This window comes from Macaca fascicularis, chromosome 4 (assembly GCF_037993035.2).
Source record: "Macaca fascicularis isolate 582-1 chromosome 4, T2T-MFA8v1.1".
NCBI lineage: Eukaryota > Metazoa > Chordata > Mammalia > Primates > Cercopithecidae > Macaca > Macaca fascicularis.
Window position 1 is genome coordinate 27,281,147 of NC_088378.1, and position 20,059 is coordinate 27,301,205.

General features: G+C 33.1%; 1 protein-coding gene across 50 annotated transcripts in view; it reads right to left on the bottom strand.

Moving 5' to 3' along the window:
• The window catches only part of TRDN (triadin), a 410,256-nt gene that overhangs the window by 111,155 nt on the left and 279,042 nt on the right, over window positions 1-20,059 (bottom strand). For all 50 annotated transcript variants that reach the window (XR_012433400.1, XR_012433399.1, XR_012433398.1 and 47 more), the window contains 2 exons: window positions 10,078-10,128; window positions 4,287-4,337 (listed from right to left, as the gene is read on the bottom strand). Coding sequence is in view for 45 of the 50 variants with exons in the window: in XM_074036974.1 (XP_073893075.1) it covers window positions 4,287-4,337; window positions 10,078-10,128 (102 nt within the window). In the remaining 5 variants the exon portion in view is untranslated. The remainder of the gene's footprint in view (window positions 1-4,286; window positions 4,338-10,077; window positions 10,129-20,059) is intronic.

Below are 20,059 nucleotides of genomic sequence, written 5' to 3' on the forward strand. Positions count from 1 at the left end.
GAATTATTCATCACTTATGTTTAGGAATGCTAAATATTAATTTTCATAAGATGCTCTTGTATTCAGATGTTTTGCTAATTTCTCTTATTCATACTAATATTTTGTTTGTGAGTAAACTTGGAATATTTATGAAGATAACTTTTCTGCAAATACAACAACTTTGATTATCCTTTTTCAATTCTTATACCTTTTCTCCATTGATACTATATTTGATACAATGTTGAAATCAGGATGACATTTTTAGTGTGTTTTATATTTAATATTTAAACATAAGTACCTATGTATAATTTGCTATGTTATATAAATGCATATATGTGATCATATTACACATATTCATGCACATTGATTTTTGCGTTGTTTCGTTTAGTCAAAATCATTTTAAAATTCTTGTATCAACCTAGTCTAAATCAACCTAGTTTAAATCACTCCATATTGTCCATATTTTCTCCATACTATTATAATAATCTTCAGACATATAGAAAGGCATATAATGGCAGAAAACCCTGACTAGCCAACACAACTTGTTCTTCATTCCTTCTCTCACCCAGAATCCCTTGCAGTATCAGGAGCCTAAATCTTCCCTGGTGGCAAGGGGATGGGACTGATGCATGCCACCTGGCACACATGCCCTCACACTCTCTCCTCCTTATTGCTGGCTGCAATGCCGATGCATAGGCAGAACTTGGAACCACGTGCTGAAGATGGCAGAGGCAGCCTCAAATGACCACACACCCCCAACCAACACCAACATCCACCTGAAAACCTATCTTATTATTAACTTTTTTCATATGATTTGGAATTTCGGGTTGTATGTCAGCCTGAGTACTGCATTATTGTGGTCGTTGCCGTTTCTGTTTCTTTTTTTTTTCCTATGGATTGTGATTGTGTGTCCTTCCTTTGACCCCAATCTTTCACTGGGCCTCTAGTCCCAAGTATACTTTAATGGCTCCAAAACTTGGCTCATAGTGTCAGTAGGGATATTACTGAACAAGTAAGTCTCTCTTCCAATACGTGACTTGCTTCAGGTCCTAGATGAGGGGCTGAGTTTATTTCCTCCACTTTCCTGAGTCTGCGCTTTCCTATTAACTGTAGCGCCAGAGAACTATTCACAGCAAATGTTTTTCACCTTCTTTTCTTGAATGGGGATTCCACTTCAGTACCGGGTTAACTGCAATGAGACTTGTGCAACATCCCTGCTTATTCCAATGAACATTATTGCCTTATGTGATCCTGGTCAGCAATTCTGTTTAAAGATCCAGAGCCCAGCACCCCTACAGCTTCTTTCCAGCTTACTACCTTGTTTTCACTCTGTTTTTCAACCAATTAAATGTTTCCCTCTTGTTTGCATATGGTTATGGCTTTTAAAATTTATCCATCTATATTTTATCTTTCATTTTAAAGACTGAAGATGAAAAGAGCCTTCAAATCTTGAACATGCACTTCCATTTTCCTGGAAAATGACAGTTAAAAGGCCAGAGTCCTTGTCTCCACTACATGATTACTGAATCAGAATCTCTGGTCATGAGTCCTGAACATTTTTATTTTAATTCAATAGGAGAGTTTAGTGCATAAGCAGATTTAAGAGCATAAATTAGAACATGGTTCTACCTTTACTCAAAGAAGAATATGCTGTGGCTATTTAAGTATTATAGGATTAACATATAATAGATTAATTTCTCATTTAATTGTGCATGATATTGTCATATTATGTCTGATGCTCTTTTAATGAAACGTTTTAAGGAGCTCTCTAATTGCTAAAAGAAGAAGTGTTAAACCTTTAACCAAAAAAACTTTCTTTTAAAGTTAATTCCTGTTACTAAAGATTTATTTGAGATGTGACTGTTCCAATATGTGTGAGATGGTACTCATCCCCTTTAATGAAAGAAAGCCTAATGAGATAACACCTCCTACAGGTGAAAGTTAAAGTTGCTTTGCATGATATGATTACACTTTGCTGATAAAATATCCCGGAGTTGTCGTTCACATTCAGCATCACAGGTCTGAATTTTGGCTGCTCATTTGGAACAAAAAATAATAAGAAATTCAATGCACAAAACTTTAGAGCATCATTAATATTCTGGCAAATTATCTGGGAGAGATCATTGTCACTCTAAATGGGAAAAATTAAAATGACTAATTAAAATCCTGACAGTAATTTAAGGGCTCAATTTCTAAAATAATAATAATAATAATAATAATAATAATAATAATAATAATAAAATGAGATTTAAAATAATTATTCTGGTGATTACATTTAATTATCTTTTTGTAGAAACCATTGTCTAGTCATAGTCCTCACTAAAAATTAGGAAGAAAATGGTACATTGAAGTAAAACTGAGGATTTAGCTAATGTATCTTCTTCAATATGTTATACGTTGCCCCTGTCCCCATCACTAATATCTCTAACCATGAACCGGCTGGTGCTAGATCTGACCACCTGGTATGGGATTATGAAAAGAAGATATTTGGAAGAGTAGAAGAAGATTCTTGAGAATATATTTCCAGACATCAGATACTAAAATAAACAAAAACTAAACTTTTAAAATAAAAATATAGATAGATAAATAATATTCCTGTCTGCACCTTTTAAAAATATTTCCACCTTGCATTGGCAAAAGAAATATAGCATCATTGTGTGATTAAATTACTTAATGATATCTAACCATTTCAACTTACATTGCTATATAATATCCAAGTCAATCAACAGTAAGATAATGTTAAAGAAACCTAGAATTTATTTAAGATGAATTAATGTTTCAGTAAGTTCAGGATATTTTTCTTACCTTTCTCAATTAATTTAAACTTTGAATACTAAAATATAGCACTATTTTTCTGCCTGTTGGACATTTAACATAACATATATGAATCCTCTTGCAAAGCAAAATATACTAGTTTACATCTTATGCCAAATTAACACAATAGTGTATAGCAATAAAGTAACTACCATAAAAGCTGATAAAAAAAAGTTTTAGTTATAATAACACATTTCTAAAAGAAGGCATAAGTGCCTTAATAGGTTTGAAGTCATGTTGCATTAATTATTATTTTTTAATTAGGTACATATGAAGTTGAGAAAAAGATAATGTTGTGTTCTTACATTTCATTAAATAACAGTTATGTTTATTTTAACATTAATTGAAAAATTAGGAAAGTATGACTTAAGGCTATAGTTTTATACATTGCTACACTCACTAATGGGGGGTCTCCATGCATCCTTCATTCCTCTTACTGATCTGTCAGGTTTCCTCTCCCGCTGATCTCCATACCACTTCCAACCCCAATCCATGCCTATGTAAACTCACCAGAAATCCTTCTCTTATCAATAAAATAATCTCAGTAAGATGAAAATGTTACCGCTAAGCCCCTCTACTAAGTGTGGTCAATATTTTACAGGGAAACGGGCTCTTCTTCTAACATTCACAATAGTAAGTATATTACATGGTTTTTATAATTTCAGTGACTCATTAATATGGGCACAATGGAAAATTTTTAATGTTTACTTTGACACCAAGAAATATTAGACAACTCTGAGCACAATGCCATGTCCACAGAATATACTTGGATTAGTTAGAAATTTAATGTTTTACATTGAATTTGGCAAGTTTGTTTGTGTTTTAGGGGACATAATTTGATGTACGGCATATCAGAATCTATCTTACTTCAAGCCTATCACAATGGAAAGGCTAGAGATGCACCACGGCACATTAGAAAAAGCACAGTGCTTGATTTAGGAGACTGAAGTTCTAATGCTGTCTCCACTACAAACTATAACTTTGAAAAAGGTCTTGACTATTCAGGTTTCATTTGTCTGTAAGACAAGAGGATTGGACTACAGTTTCTAAGTTCCTCCCAGCTATATGATATGTTTAGGATTCTATTATACATGAACTTACAGAATCAAAGGATTTCACTGAGAATTTTTTACTATTTCATTTTATCTTAAATCTTTGGTTTCCATGGCTATTCCTAAGATCCCCCTTTGGATATTTATACAATGTAGATTCCTCCATTTCACTACAGACCCATGGAGTCAGAATAGCGTGAGACTTTTTAAAATTTTTGCAGTATTTCTGACGCAGCTACACTTTCTTTTTTATTCCATAGAACAATTTGGAATTTAATGATGGCATATAAATATTTTTTCTTTTGCTTAAAAACATATGAAGGCAAACTAAAGCTATGGTTTTGAGACCCTGAAAATGAAGTGATTTATTACTTTGTTGCAAATAACTTAATATGCAAAAGGCAGATCAATGTGGCTTCGCATTTCTTTGTATAATATTACCTTTTTCCTTTAGGGAAGCTGGAATTTTCTCTTCTTTCCCTTTAATAGGTTCTGAAAAGAAACATCGAACATTTATTTGAAGCCAAGACAAAGAGATTTTCAGATATCTATATAATGAAGTCAGTAAGCTGAAAATATCAGTAAGCTGAAAGTAAGCAGAAATTTTATAATGCACTTTAAAAATGATTTTACTCATATAGAAACAAATAAACATCAGTATAGACTACAATAAGCCATAAACTGATCATTTTTCCTTAGCACAAACATGTTGTTCAACAAGTTATAATCTACTTGTTGATTTAAGAGAATGAGTATTTGGATGGATAGGACCTTATTTATCTGTAATTTAAAAAAAATCACATGACTTCAGCATCCAGAAGTCTTCCAAAACTGTTTAATCGGCACAGAACCAGTTTATTTCTTTTAGCCCACATTATGTCAAAAAAATAAACAACCAAATAGAAAATCCTGCACATATCATGTATGTAGTGGTGTTTCAGTCTTCAGACTCAAGTTAAACTTCAAGAATGAGACTAAAACAAAATTTGAGAGACAATTTCACCTAGCAGACAATTTTATCTATAAACTTTTAAAGTCTTCAAAATGAAGGCCTTGGTTGAAGTAACGTAAATAAAACTTTACTTATTCTACCACCTTCCAAACATATCTTCAGTGTGATTCAGACCATATCATGGGCTCCAGACATATATATGAGCAATGCCTTGAATATCATTATAATTAACAGTCTAATAAAAGATAAAACATAAACACATTTTATTCTTCCTCTGCAACATTAACGCTCAATATACATTTTATGGACGAAAATGAGTTTTAATACAATTATAAGGGAAAGAAAGAGATCTATCCTTTCAGTCCCTTTTTCTATTCCCACCATATGATTTGGGTGAAAATACAGAGACTATGATGGTGGTGCTTGTAAATGGAGATGCCACTGTAGTAGTCACTTAGAATTAACTCTGTCCAGATAGTTTTGGATGTATTAAGAATTGATTTTGAGGTTTCATTAAAAGAACTGTATCTTTCACAGCAAAATTTTCTTGTTGGGTAAGCTGTAGCTTTAGATATCCATAAGCAAGTAGAACTTTTTTAAAAATGTATTTTGTGGCAAATAAATGTTCATGTTGCTATTTATGGTGCTATGTATAAATAGGGCTATTTTTTTCATATACTTCAGCATATGAAGATGAAATCAAGAGCCATGAATTGAACAAACACACTGGGAAGCTTCATTAACTGTTTTTCAAGCTGATGGTGGTAATTTGCTGCTCTTGTACTTCCTGGCTAAGCCAAAAGGATTAATGTGTTGTGAAATGAGAAGTGGTGGTGGAAACAGACTCCCAGTGGGGCGGGAGAGTGCAATGCTTTGAGTCTCAGAATTCAAGATTCAGCATGTTGATCTAAATGGGTGAGTGTGTATGTTTGTGTGAGGGTTTAGTAGTTATAAAATATAGGACCTAGAGTGACAGCCCACAGAACTACATTGATTTTGGTGGAGAGAGAAGGAAAGGGTGGAGTAACAGATACACTTTTATAGGACATTCAAAGATTGTAAACCCATTACCTTAAGCTTTGGAGAATGATCTCAGAAAATAAAAGTGATTTCTATTTCCAAGTTTGCTACTGGCAAGATGCCTTCTGTTCCTAGGCTGAGTCATCACTTGCACTGACTTTCCTACAGATCATTTATTCTCAGCATCTGTTTTGTCCTCAGGGGCTTTTGTCCCAATTTAGGAAGTCCACAGACTTCTCTGAGCAATCTCTAACTACTCAAGGAAGTGAGTAGGATATTAAATCCGACAAAAAATGAAGAGAGTATTACATGGAAACCCTGTACTTCTTCACTAGGAAGGAGAGATACGTCAGTGGTTTGAGTCAACTCTTAAGCCACTTTTCAACTTATCTAGCTTGTTTGTCAAAAGCAGAATATTGGAAAACATTTTTTAAAATATGGTAGTTTCTTCGTGTGTGTTCAAGAGCCTATAGGATGATTTATGGTTCTTGGTGATCAGGGCCTATAAAGTGTTTAATGGTGCTAGGATATAAAGTGGAACTCGCTCAAAATTATTGAGGTAAGAAGATTGTGATGGAAAAACAATTCCCTAAGGAATAGGAAAATCGTTTCAGATTTGCCACTGCCTTACACTGCCCCCAGAGACAAAGGCAGTAAGGAGGAATTGGGTGAGTATCCATGATGACGTACAGCATGGTTGGGGAGCAGTTTCAAAGTCCTCAGACAACTTACCCCAACCTTAATTCTAGCTTGGAATTGTTGGGTGGAAATGTCTACAAAAAACATGTTGAGGACAAATTGAAGTTGGGGGATCGTAAGTTGCATAGTCCTGAGCATAGTTAAAGAAGATCAGTTCTGTCGAGATTCCTCTCCCATTATATCCAAACATACACAGACGTGGGACACAAAACTAGTCAATAATTCTGAGGCCCAATTGCATTACTCCAACAACAGAGAAACCTAAAGGTGCTATCATCGTGTTCTCAGAGGAGGAGAAATTACTTAACTACTGTGTTGCCTGTTTGGATTCAGTTTGCTCTTTCTCAGTCTGTAGGTGAATCTGCCGTACTCAGATATGTTAGGCCAGGAGTTAGAAACAAGTTATCTGGGATAAGGTTGAATGCCACAAGGAGGATAACCAATATCATTGGTCACTAATAGGATTTTCTGTGTTTTGGATGGTCAAGACCTCATATGCAAGACTATGTCCCTGTGGGTGTGTTGAAAAGGCTTAAGTGAGTCCACTGGTCCAGGAAAGTCAATAACTGAACCAGCAACAAAAGTAGCAAGACATATCATTCTCCTGTTTTTTTTTTTTTCCTTTGAAACAGTCATCCCTAGAACTCTCAATATTTCCTTACATAAAGACAAAAGCCTAATAATGTATCTCTGAATGCCTAATTGACTCATGGTTGTCACAGCTCTGATCAATGTGGCTCCAAATGATTTCCTTGTAATAATGCTGGTTTTAAACTTGAAATATCATTTTAAAATGAATTTGGATGTACACATGCAAGTGGAATGTATGAGTAACAGGCAAATGTGGACAACCTCTTAGTGGTTTAATAGAAGTAGCTGACAAAATACAACTCTAATAAAATAAGTGAATTTTTAGCAAGTGAAATTTCTGCATTCTGATTCTGCCACAGCTTAGCAGCAGGCTTCAAAGAGACTCTCCAAAAACAATAACATGGCAGATGCTTTTAAAGTCCCTAAAATCTTATAGGAAATATTAAAATTTTCTCTTTGATTCTTAGTAATGATAAATTATATTCAGAAAAAAATAAAATTCTTCTAAAACAGTATTCAACTTATATATAACAAAGGCATTTTGGGGACATTAATGCAGTTTGAATTAAAAAGTAGATATATTTTATATCATACTAAATCAATAATCATATGCTATAAACCTTCATATACATTATTTTCTAGTGATTGAAAATTTTAGAGAAAATAGTAGATAATTTTACATTGAACAAAAAATTTTCAGTAAGGAATTTCAATTGTAAAATTATCTATGTTCTCTAAAATTTGAAATCACTAGAAAATTATGTATATAAGTTTTGCAGCATATGATTATTGATTTAGGATGATATAAAATACACAATTGCAACAATATTAGAAGTTACAAGAGCCTGCTTAATGAAGTGGTCAGTGTGGATTTATTTCCTCCAGGTAATGCTTTCCAGGAAAGATTTTAACAATCATTCTTCCAACTAGTTTAAACTTTGGCACATGTGAAGATGTTAAGTAATAGTTAAAAGTTTTGATAATTATCATTGCCCAAAGTGAAGCGTTGGAGTTAAGCCCCCAACTTTTCTTTTGAGCTGCTTTCATAGTGAACAATAACATGTGTTTCAAATATTCCTGTGATATAAATGCAGACTAAAATAAAGACATTAATGCCCCCCAAATCTCTTCCACATGACAATGGAAGAAGAAAATACTTAGATTTTACAAATGTTAATTGCAAATTATATATGTATATCTTTTCCTGGTAGTATGTTTTCATGACACTTTTGGTTTTCACATAATCAAGGACGCTGTTTTTATTGATTTTCGTATTACATGAGAGTGGAGTCTGGGAAGGGAACTGTCCCAAAATACAGGTAATCACTAAAGAAAAATAGATTAAGCCCATCTGTGAGAATTAAGTGTAGTTACTCCAATAGCAGAAGAACTAAGACTATTTTTCATAGTTTATGTCCAATGCATCCATGCCAAATAGATTTTTTGTGTGTTTTTATAAGATCTACACTCAAAGCAAAAGTGCTTTTGTGAATACAAATATAAGACCCCTATTCTAAGGTGCAAGTAGTGTCTGTGTTAAAAAGAAAAAATAGAATTTAAAGTGGGGCAGAGATGACTTTGACTCTTACCTTTCCCTATTACCCACAGTGTGACACTGAGTAACTTATATTGCTAGACCTCACATTCCTTGTTCATAAAAATTGAGGTAGCCAGTACATTTTGCTGAAACAAATATGTTAATTAGGTATCAAGGTGCCTGGCAAAGAGTAGATGCACCACTTTTGGCCTTCCTCCAAACAATTCCCACACCTTTACCAGGCTAACTCTTCATCTCCTCATTTACATTTCATTTTATTTCTTCAGGAAAAAAATTCCTGGTCACATAAAATTGATCAGAATCTCCTATTACACCCTCTCATAGCATCCTGGATACCTCCTAATTAATTCATGGTCCAATTAATTAGGATACCTCCTAATTAATAATAACATAATTGTTATAATTTTAATTATGTTATTAATACTGTAACTTCTCAGAGAATATAGTCTATGCTTTTCTTCACCCTTCGTGTCTAGTGAGTATCTGATTTAATTACTGCATATTAGATGCATAATACTTATTGAATATAGCACTGATCAGTCCACACAAAAAATTAAGGTGAATGATATCAGATCTTGATGTTTAAATAGATGAATTTTAGTTAATTTATTATATATACATATATAACACACATATATAATAAATTATATATTATAGTACATATATAACACATATATGTACTATAGAATACATTATAAATATTACAAGTGTGTTAATTCAGAAGAGAGGGGAGTCATTGAAGGCTGAAATAGGTAGAGAAGACTTGATGCTTTATGTGGACATTATTCTTAGGATCAGGTTAAATATTTACATAGGCAAAGAGGAAAGCAGTTAGTCCACTCAGGAGATAGAAGTTTCAAATTTTAATTAAGAATTTCATGCTTTTTCATAGAAATACAGAGTGTGACAAGACTAAAGCAGGCAGAATATGCCTCAGAGCATTTGAAAATATCAGAATGCAGAGGTCTAATTACCAAATCTTACTTCCTGTTTGTAGCTTTACCATTTTTGCTGTCATCATCATCTCCAGTGTTTACCAAGCACTTGGGATATATTATGCACTAAATATATATTTTAGGACTAGAAAGGAGAGAATCAGAGAATTTGAGGACAAGTGCTTCTTAATATTCTTCACTTCCCTTCTATATTTTTTACCTTTTTCACTAAAAAAATCCTTTTTAAATTTTTCTTTCTTTTCTTTTTGGGAACTGTAATCAGAGCAATTCCTGGGTAACAGTGAGAAGAAATAATTTTAGGGACAAATACATAAATACAAGTTTTTAAAAATATGTGGGTGACCTCTGCAGTTCTGGTTAACATATTTGCAAAGGGGATGCTGTTAATGTACTATGTTCTCAATAATATATATTTCCTAATACATTTGTACTATCATATCAAATTAACTCTGTTACCTTTATCTTTCAGAACTGAAGAAGTTTTCCCAGATTTTTCTTTTCTAATTTCTGCAAGAGAGATCATGGGAAGAAAAGGTTACAAAGAATAATAGAGAAAAAAATGCAAGTTTCTTCATGTGTTTTGTGTACTGAGGCTTAAAGATCACAGGGCATCTGAGTTGATATTCACAATGCAGATATCTCCAGGCATATTTTGTCTATAAGACATTGGACTAAATATGAAAACAATAGAAAATAAGCCCATGAACTACTATCCACAAGTACAGACTATGCCATATATATTTTAAAAGGTACAAGTAAACTGACCTGGACTTTGAAGAAGAAAGATATGGTAAAAATGATAGCTAATGTTGTGTACTTACTATGTGTCACGCAATGTTCTCTACCAATTTCTCATTCAGTTCTCTCAACTCCATGAGGTAGGTAGGTTCTGTTATTATTCCTGCTTTTCACATAAATTAACTAACTTTCCAAGATCTTTAAATAGGAGACCTGGGATTTGAACCACTATATTGATGCTCTCAAGAACATAAGTGCTGGCTCCAGTAGTTGCATAATGGACCCAGTAAAGGATGTAAAAAAGCATGTAGTGCTGAGGCAGAACTTGACAAGGGAAATAAATTAGACCTGCAAACATGAAATGGAAAGTAATACACATTTTAGAGAAACAGACAGAGAATAGGAGACCTGGACAGGACAGATCTATCAGTTTTCTGTGCAGGCCATTTACAACCAACAGAAGTGGAGGTGATGCTGTGTGACTTCCAAGGCTAAATCACAAAACGTCATGCAGTATTCATCTGCGAACCTAGTGACACTTGCTTTGGGAAATGTAGCTGCCATGTGAGTAATCTAATTAACACTACCATGCTAGAGAGGCTACATCTAGGCAGTCCAACTCACGGCCCCAGCTGAGCTCCCAGCCAACAGCTAGTATCAACTGCCAACCCTCTGAGAGAGCCATCTTTCACATCCAGGAGTCAGTGATTTTACGTGACTGCAGCCCAGCTGGACATCTGACTGCAATCATATGAGATAATCAAGTGAAAATGGCCTACTGTATCCTCCTGAAGTCCTGACCTACTAAATGATGAACAAAATGAAATCAGCTGTTGTTTTGCATCACTAAGTTTTGAAATGACTTATATCTAGAAATAGTTGTGAAAAAGTAGTTAACCAACAAACAGCAAAAATTTGAATCTGTGATAAGTACTCCAGTAAAGTTATACAGATAATAGGGAAAAAAATTATTAATTCTAATTTTTAAATTGGGGAAGGTTTTCACTGAGAATATGCCTTTTAGGTTTAGGCTTATAAATTGGGTAGAATTTCATTGGCCAGGAAATGCCATTTTAATTGCATAACTGTAAGTAGGTGTATTCAGTTTTTTGGGGTTTTTTGTTGTTGTTGTTCGTTTGTTTGTTTGTTTTTGTCTTCCTTTGTCGCCAGGCTGGAGTGCAGTGGTGTGATCTCGGCTCATTGAAATCCCAGGTTCAAGTGATTCTCCTGCCTCAGCCTCCCGAGTAGCTGGGATTACAGGCACCCACCAGCACTCCTGGCTAATTTTTGTATTTTTAGTAGAGACAGGTTTTCACCATGTTGGCAAGGCTGGTCCCAAACTCCTGACCTCAAGTGATCTGCCCGCCTCGGTCTCCTAAAGTGCTGGGATTACGGGCGTGAACCACCATGTCGAGCCATGTACTAGGGTTTTTTATTTTGTTTTTTAAACTGAGAATGATTCCTAGAGTTCTTACTTGGTTTACAATAGGAAAATTTTCCCTCACCTGAGATACAAAATGTAAAAGGAGAGGTCTTTGGAGGAAGATATTATTTCTGTTTTGAATGTATTGTGTCTCATATGTTGACAAGACACCCAAAAAGGAAACATCCAGCCAGCAGTTGGAAAGAACAGGTGAAATGCAGATCATTTACAGGTACTACAGGGCAACCTACAGTATTGTTTATGAATGAAAACTATCAATATAACTAGTAGCATTTTTTTAAAGGCCCCAAATTAATCTGATTTGCTTTGTTCACACAGATTGACTTGACTTATTAAGCAAACTAATTATATAAAAGCAAAATAAACCAGAAAGTGAACAATTATTTTCTTAATAATATGTGACAGGTGAAAACACACTCACATACAAAGACTAGTGTTCTCAGCTGTTTTTTTTGTTTGTTTGTTTTTGTTTTTGTTTTTTTACCAACATGTTTTAAATCCAATCTCATATAATTTGTCTATATTGATATATCATTTATGTATTGGTAGTGATAGCCTTAATTTTATACATTTTGATGTGCTATTGTCAGACCTTTAAAAATTTAAAATACAGATTATGATCAAAATAGCTATAGACATCAAGCTTTAAATAATCTGAGATAAAAAGTATTCATTTTGAAAATAATACTCAATAACAATGCATCCAGGAATTTTTCAATTTAAGTTATAGGCCTGAGTATATTTAACCAAAAATAAATAGCAAAGAGCTTTTACTTTTAATTGTATTGTAGAATATAAAAGGTATATATGTGTTTCCTTTTCCTTCTGCAAGAATTCTTAAAAAAAAAAAAAAAAGAGGCTCATGAAAAAGACAAGACAAAAGGCTGAAATAATGGAAAGTCTCATAACAGAGTATCCTCTGTATCCTCAGCCCTAGAGTTCTTTCCTGACACAAGCACAAACATTTTGAATCCAAACTACAAGTGTTCATCTGTTTAAAGGAAACAGTAGTAATTATTAATACCATGGATCTGCCTATTATTTATTATTGATTGCTCTGAATGACCAAGTATAAATTCAGTTTTATCATTAGTGACATTTAATGAGGATGTTAATAAAAATATTTTGTTGGTGCTTTCTAACATAGCTAGACCAAATAAAGAAAGTGAATTTGGAGAGTGTAAACAAAATTACCATGCAATTAAGATCCCCTGGTTCTATAAAGAATCAAATCCAAAATTCTTAATCTTTCTTACCCAGCTTGCTCTACTGAAGTGCTCAGAAACTTAACTTAAAAACTGTCTCTCTCTTTCTCTTTTGTAGATGTAAGATGCTTGCTGATCTGAGATACTTTTTTTCACAAACATAATGAATAAAACCAACGTACCAAACTTTTTGGGCTTTTCTTCTGATGGAAAGAATAATTATAAAGAACCACCTGACAAGCTTTATCTGAAAGTGCAACGATATCTGATAATTTCCCAGAGTGTAACTTATAATGTACATCATCACACAGCATTAAAAAAGTAAAATTGTCTCATAACATCTTTTGGTTGCTTCCTAACATGATACTGCACTGTTCCTAAAGTTATCTAATAGTGATTAATTGCATGATTGTTTCCATAGTTAATATGTGAATCCCTTACATGAATGTCTCTTTGTTTTATTTTAATTCGAATGCAATTTTGATAAGCCAGGATATTTTAGGGAAGATATTTTATAATATTTTCAATCTACTACAAACTCCAACATATAAAATTTATAAGTAAATACAGAGACATAATTTTCAAGTCGCCTAAATGGTTTAAAATACTGTGTTTATAATTATCATGAAGGAAATAATAATATATTGATGCTTTATGTAACAGTAATTTTGAATTCTTCTGAAACATAGACTAATTTTACTGGAGACACTGTTCATTAACTTTGTAATTAGAGATAACTTGGTCAGGACACCATCTTTAACTTTGTATAATGATACATTTAACTGTTCTGTATTCTATGGGCTAAAGAACTTGGTACATCTATTTTTTTTAACATTTTACTTATTTTTCCTGAATATGTGTTTTAAAATCCTTACAGCATTTCCAGTTGAATTATATCTATACATGGCTATGTTTTTAAACTTGGAAACTTCATTTTATTTATTTCATAATCTTTGTGTTTTATTTAAAAAGAATAAAATTTTGCAACCTATGTAATCCTCTATCTCTAACTGGACAAACCAATTCAAAAGCATAATATAAAATTTTCTTGAATGACATCTGAACAGTGTTGTCAGTACGTGAAGACTATGGGAAGATCTTCCTCAAGAAATTGTAAATAAGGGAAATTAGACTATTCTCTCAAATTTAAGTTATATATTTAACAGATTGGGGGGATGGAGAATAAATGAATTCCAAAAGCATCAACTAGAAAATACTATATAACACTTTGTAAATACTTCTTTGAAGAGCTTCCTTCAATTACACTTGTATACTCTAGACAAGCTGGGCTGTATCGGCATGTTAAAATGGTGACATATACAATGGCATAAGAAGGCAAAATAACAGTCTTATGCAGTAGTCTCAGTATTCTAGTCTTTTTGATAAGCCCTTCCTTATATTAGTATAGTTCTTCAAATTACCTTAGCTGAGTGACTTCTCTTGAAACAATCTGAATATCCTTTTCCTTTGACTAAATTCTGGTTCAATTTCATAATTACTTGGTTTTGAGGCTGTGTAGCTTGGCTGCAAGCATTGAATATTCATATATACACACTTTGATATTCTGATCCTTATGCGCCTTAATAATCTGACTACTAATCAAAATTGGTAGGGTGCACTTTAGTTCATCTCTATCCAGCTCTTTCAGAAAGATCAGCAGTATGTAAAGATACAAAAACATAAAATTAGCCCTCCTTTATTTGATAAGAAATTAGATATGCATTCTGTTAACTTCTATTTTAATGTTGGGTAGATGAGATGAACTAGGATATCTTAGCGACAGGGTTAGCTACTGAACCACTAAAGAAGACTTTTTCAAAGAAAACTTTATTAGTCATGAAATTTTTCTAGTGGAGTCTCGTCATTTTAAGATGTCAAAGTTTCCGTGTTTAAATTAAGATAATAACTTTATTACAATATTGTAATTTCCTTGAGGGCAGGGCTCAAGGAAATTCTGGTATCCACGTATAATGATGAAGCATTATTTTGTGTAGTTAGGCATTTTTAACATAAGATCGCTTCAACTTCTCACTTGTCTCCAATGAGGTAGGTGTTATCCATAATTTTATAGATATTTTACCTGAAGCTAAGAGGTAAATAACTTGCCCAAGGTCACAGCTAGTAAATTACCAATGGAAAATTTGAATCCAGGCTATGAGATGACAAAGTTAGTGTTAAACTGCTACACTATGCCTCTGGGAGCTTCCTGGATTATAGAGTAGATATCACCACAAATTGTCCCTAAAAGCGAACAGGGTGTACATTTGAATCACCAGATAACATCAGTGTTCTTTATGATTGCCAGCCTGCCACAGTCTTGTAAACAATATATCTGAAGCAGGAACTAGGTAGTCTAACACATACTAGAAATTCCACAACTATTTGTTGAATGAGTTAATAAATTTGCTAAATTTTGTGCCAATCACATTTTATCAGGAAACTTCTCGTCAAATCTTTACACAGTAGCCTGATCATCATTATAAGCATCTTTCACGATTAGCTATTTTCCAATTCGTAATCCTAGTCTGGCAAAAATGTCAAATACAATGAAATGGCCAATATCTGATAGTTTTCCTGGACAAAAAATGAAAATTATGTATATTTAAATCTAATGTTTACCTCACATTTTATTTTTTTGTTGTCTAAGAAATTTTGAGTGACTTTCCAAAGTTCAGTAATCTCATACATATATTTACACATTTTGACCATTTATTTTTTTGTAATAACCTCTGATAATCCATTCATTTAAGATATAATACATTCTTTATTTCTATAACAATATTATTCATTATACATATTCTATATTGTCTTTTGAAATTTTTAAAATAGAAATCCTGTCCTAAAACACATTTATGTGGGATCTCAAGAATCATTATCATTGTAGTGTAACTGTTCAAAATGAAACTTAATTTATAAGATGACATATATTGAAGAGTTGAAGAAATATAATTGAATATAAGAAAAAATGTTAACTGAATAATTATTAATATAATCAAAATAAAGGAGACTTTTAATGTATCTTTCTGCTACTCATTGTATAGAATTTCAAAATATACTTCAAAATTAACTTAGTGAACTGGACTAATTCTTCAAGATTTCCATGCACTTAAAAAAATTAATAGACCTTAATTTTTGAAGCAGATTTATGATTACAGCAAAACTAATCAGAAAGTGCAGAGTTCCTGTACATTCTTTCTGTAACAATCTGAATGTGTCCCTTCAAAATTCATATGTTGAAATCCTACTCCCAAAGTGATGGTATTAGGAGGTGGCACCTCTGTGAGATAATTAGGTCATCAGCGTGGAGCCCTCATTAATAAAATTAGTGGCCTTAGAAAAATTAAAGGAACCCCAGAGAGCTCTCTTGCCCTCTTTTTGTATGTCAGGATACAAAAAGACAGCAGTCTGCAATCCAGAAGAGGGCTCTCACAGCACATCACCATTCTAGCAGCCTGATTTGTGAGAAATAAATTTTTGTTGTTTGTAAGCCACCCAGTCTATGGCAGTTTGTTATAGCAGCCCAAACTAAGACACCCTCTTCAAGCACACTTAGGCTCTATCACCATCAGTATCCCTCAAGAGTGTGGTACATTTATTACGATCCAAGAAGCAATATTGATACATCATTATCAACCAAAATCCATAGTTTACACTAGGGTTCACTCTTAGTTTTATACTTCTTATAGATTTGGACAAAAGTATAATGACACATATCTGCCATTGCAGTTAAATTCAGAATAATTTCATTATCCTAAAAATTCTCTGTGCTCCACCTATTCACCCTTCTCTTCTCCCCAAACCCTAGTAACCACTGAGTTTTTAACTTTCCCCACAGTTTTGCCTTTTCCAAAATATTATACAGTTGTAATTATACAACATGTTGACTCTTCACATTGTCATATTTCACTTAGAAATATAATTTAAGGTTCTTCTATGCAGTTTTGTGGCTTGAGAGCTCATGTATTTTCCACACTGAATAAAAATCTCATTGTATTAATGTACCAGAATTTATTTATCTGTTCACCTGTTGAAGGACATCTTGGTTGCTTCCCAGTTTTAGGAAATATGAATAAAGCTGATATAAACATTCGTATGCAGGTTTTTGCATATATGTAAGTTTTCAGCTTATTTGGATAGACACCAAGGAGCATAATTGCTGGATTGCATCGTGAGAGTAAGGTTAGTTTTCTAAGAAACTATCAAATTGTCTTTTTGCATTTCCGCAAGCAAAGAATGAGAGTTTCTGTTGCTCTACATCCTCCCCAGCATTTTGTATTGTCAGTGCTTTGCATTTTAGCTGTTCTAATAGGTGTGTATTGGTATCTCATTGTTTTAATCTAATTATATGTTATGTTGAACATCTTTTCATATGTTTATTGCCATCTGTATATCTTATAAGCCCAACTTATAATTTTTTTCTTTCATGGACTGTGTCTTTGGTGTTTTATTTAAAATATCATTGTCAAACACAAGGACACCTAAATCTTCTACGTTATTTCCCAGGAGTTTTATAGTTTCATGTTTTACATTTAGATCTATGATCCACTTTGAGTTAATTTTCTTGTGGAGGATGTAAAGTCTATTTTTGAGGGTTTTTTGTTGTCTTTTTTATTTTTGTTTATGGATGTCCAGTTGTTTTGACACCCATTTGTTCAAAAGTCTATCCTTTCTCCAGTGAATTGTTATTTCTCCTTCGTCAAAGATCAGCTGATTCTATTTTTGTGAGTGCATTTCTGAGTTCTGTTTTCTCTTTCATTGATTTATTTGTCTATTCTTTCATTAATGTCATACTGTCTTGATTATTGTATTTTTACAGTAAGTTGTGAAGTTCAATAGTGTCAGTTTGCCACTTAATTCTTCTTTTCCAATGCTGTGTTGGCTCTTCTGGGTCTTTTGCTTTTTCTTATAAACTTTAGAATTAGTTTGTCAATAGCCACAAGATAACTTGCTAGAATTTTTTTGGAATTGTGTCAAATCTGTAGCTCAATTTAGGAAGAATTGGCAGCTTGACAGTACTGAGTCATTCTATCAATGAATATGGAGTATTTCTCAATTTATTTAGTTTCTGTTTATTTCTTTATGTGGTTTCCTTCCAACAGATCTTATACATAATTTTAAAATATGTACCTAAGTGTTTATGTTTTTGGTGACAATATAAGTGATCATTGTGTTTTTAATCTTGTTCATTCAAATTTTTCATTACTGATATATGAGAGCAATTGACTTTTGCATACTAACTTTGTGCTCTGAAACCTTGTCATATTCTCTGATTAGTTCCAGGAAGTTTTTGGAATTTTCTACATAAATAAGTATGTCATCTTTGAACAAATACAGTTTAATTTTTTCTCCCAACTTATATACCATTTATTTCCTTTTCTTATATTGTTGCATTCGCTAAAACTTTCAGTATAATGTTGATGAAGTGGTATGAGAGCAAACATCCTTGTCATGTTTCTGACCCCAGCAAGAGCTCTTTTAATTTTGCACCATTAAATAGAATGTTAGCTATAGGATTTTTGTAAAAATTATTTATCAAGTTTAAGAATTTTCTGTCTATTTCTAGTTTGCTGAGAGTTTTCAACCATGGGTGCTAGATTACCTCAAACGCTTTTACCATTACTATTCATAAGGTCATGTGTTTTTTCCTTCTTTAGCCTGTTGATGTTATAGATTACTTAAACACTTTTCAAATGTTGAAGCAGACTTGCATATCTGGAATAAATTCCACTTGGTCATATATAATTCTTTTTATGTATTGTTGAATTTGATTTTTTATATTTTAGATGTTTATTAATCTTTTTAAAAAATCTCCACACTAACTGTGTTGTAATCTTTGTGATGGATATGTATACAGAAAGAAAATTGAGGTCCAAGACTCTCAAAAAGGGTTTGGTTGGAGTAAAATAAAAGCCAATGCCCTCTCAACACACCGGAAACTGTTCTTTTTGTTGTGCTTACCAGAGTGACAGCATGCCTCCCCTGTGGATAAAGAAGTCCAGGAGCCCTCGAGTCCTTTCTCTTGAAAATGATATTATAAAAGGAGGACACAAGTTTGTGTTTTAAAATATAAACCGTATTATATTTAATAGATATTTATTGAGTGTCTCTTTTCTACTGAGACCTGGAAGAACAAAGAAGACTGTGTGGAGTTCGAACTGTGTTGTAATGCATCCACACAGACAGATTAAATACAACGATAGAGGGCTCAGAACTCTGGGTGCATGGCAGAAAGACTGGCAAACTCGACCTGAGAAAATGAAAGAAGACTTCACAGAAACACTGGCATTTGTGATGGATTCAAAAACTGATAAAATTTGCCATGAAAGAAGAATTAAAAAGGCATTTCAAACATAAAAAAAAGCATAAGAATACCATGGAGTGTGAAAGTTAATGTGGATTCTTGAATGGAGAAAGTGGGATAATGAGGCAGTGAGCCTTGGCTACAAAGTCACACTGAGGCTTGGTAGCAAAGGCACTTGTGGTACCCTCTAAGGAATTTAAATTTATAGCTTCCAGTGATAAGGATTTAAATATCCTAAAGCCAAACTTTTTTTCCTGCCATTGTATCAATTTGCAAAATTTTGCTAACAGAATATGTGAAAATCTGACTTACAGTACAAAGTAATTATTGCCATGTTGTAAAAACAATCAGAAACCACCAGTCATATACAGTTGTTATCTGCATTATCCTATCTCCAGAGACAGTATATTCTTTTGTTCCACTTTTTATAGTATTTTTGTGCATGTATCAAGGGCATAATTTCTATATCCTGTGTGCTATTATTACTAATTCTCATGCTTACAATCATACTTAAAGGATTTTATGTCATCTAATTTGGCATCTGATAGCATGCCTTGTTGCTGAGACATTTTTGCAACATATCAGCAAAACTTTAAATATTATCAGTCCACTTAGTAAATTTAAATAATATTTTAAGATATTTTCATTTTATAATCTAAATTGGACTTTCCTGTTGATTGATTGTGCTTGCAATCGGAAGACAGCTTGTTCTTCAGCATTGGGGGCGATGTGGAAATGTCTCGAGCATGG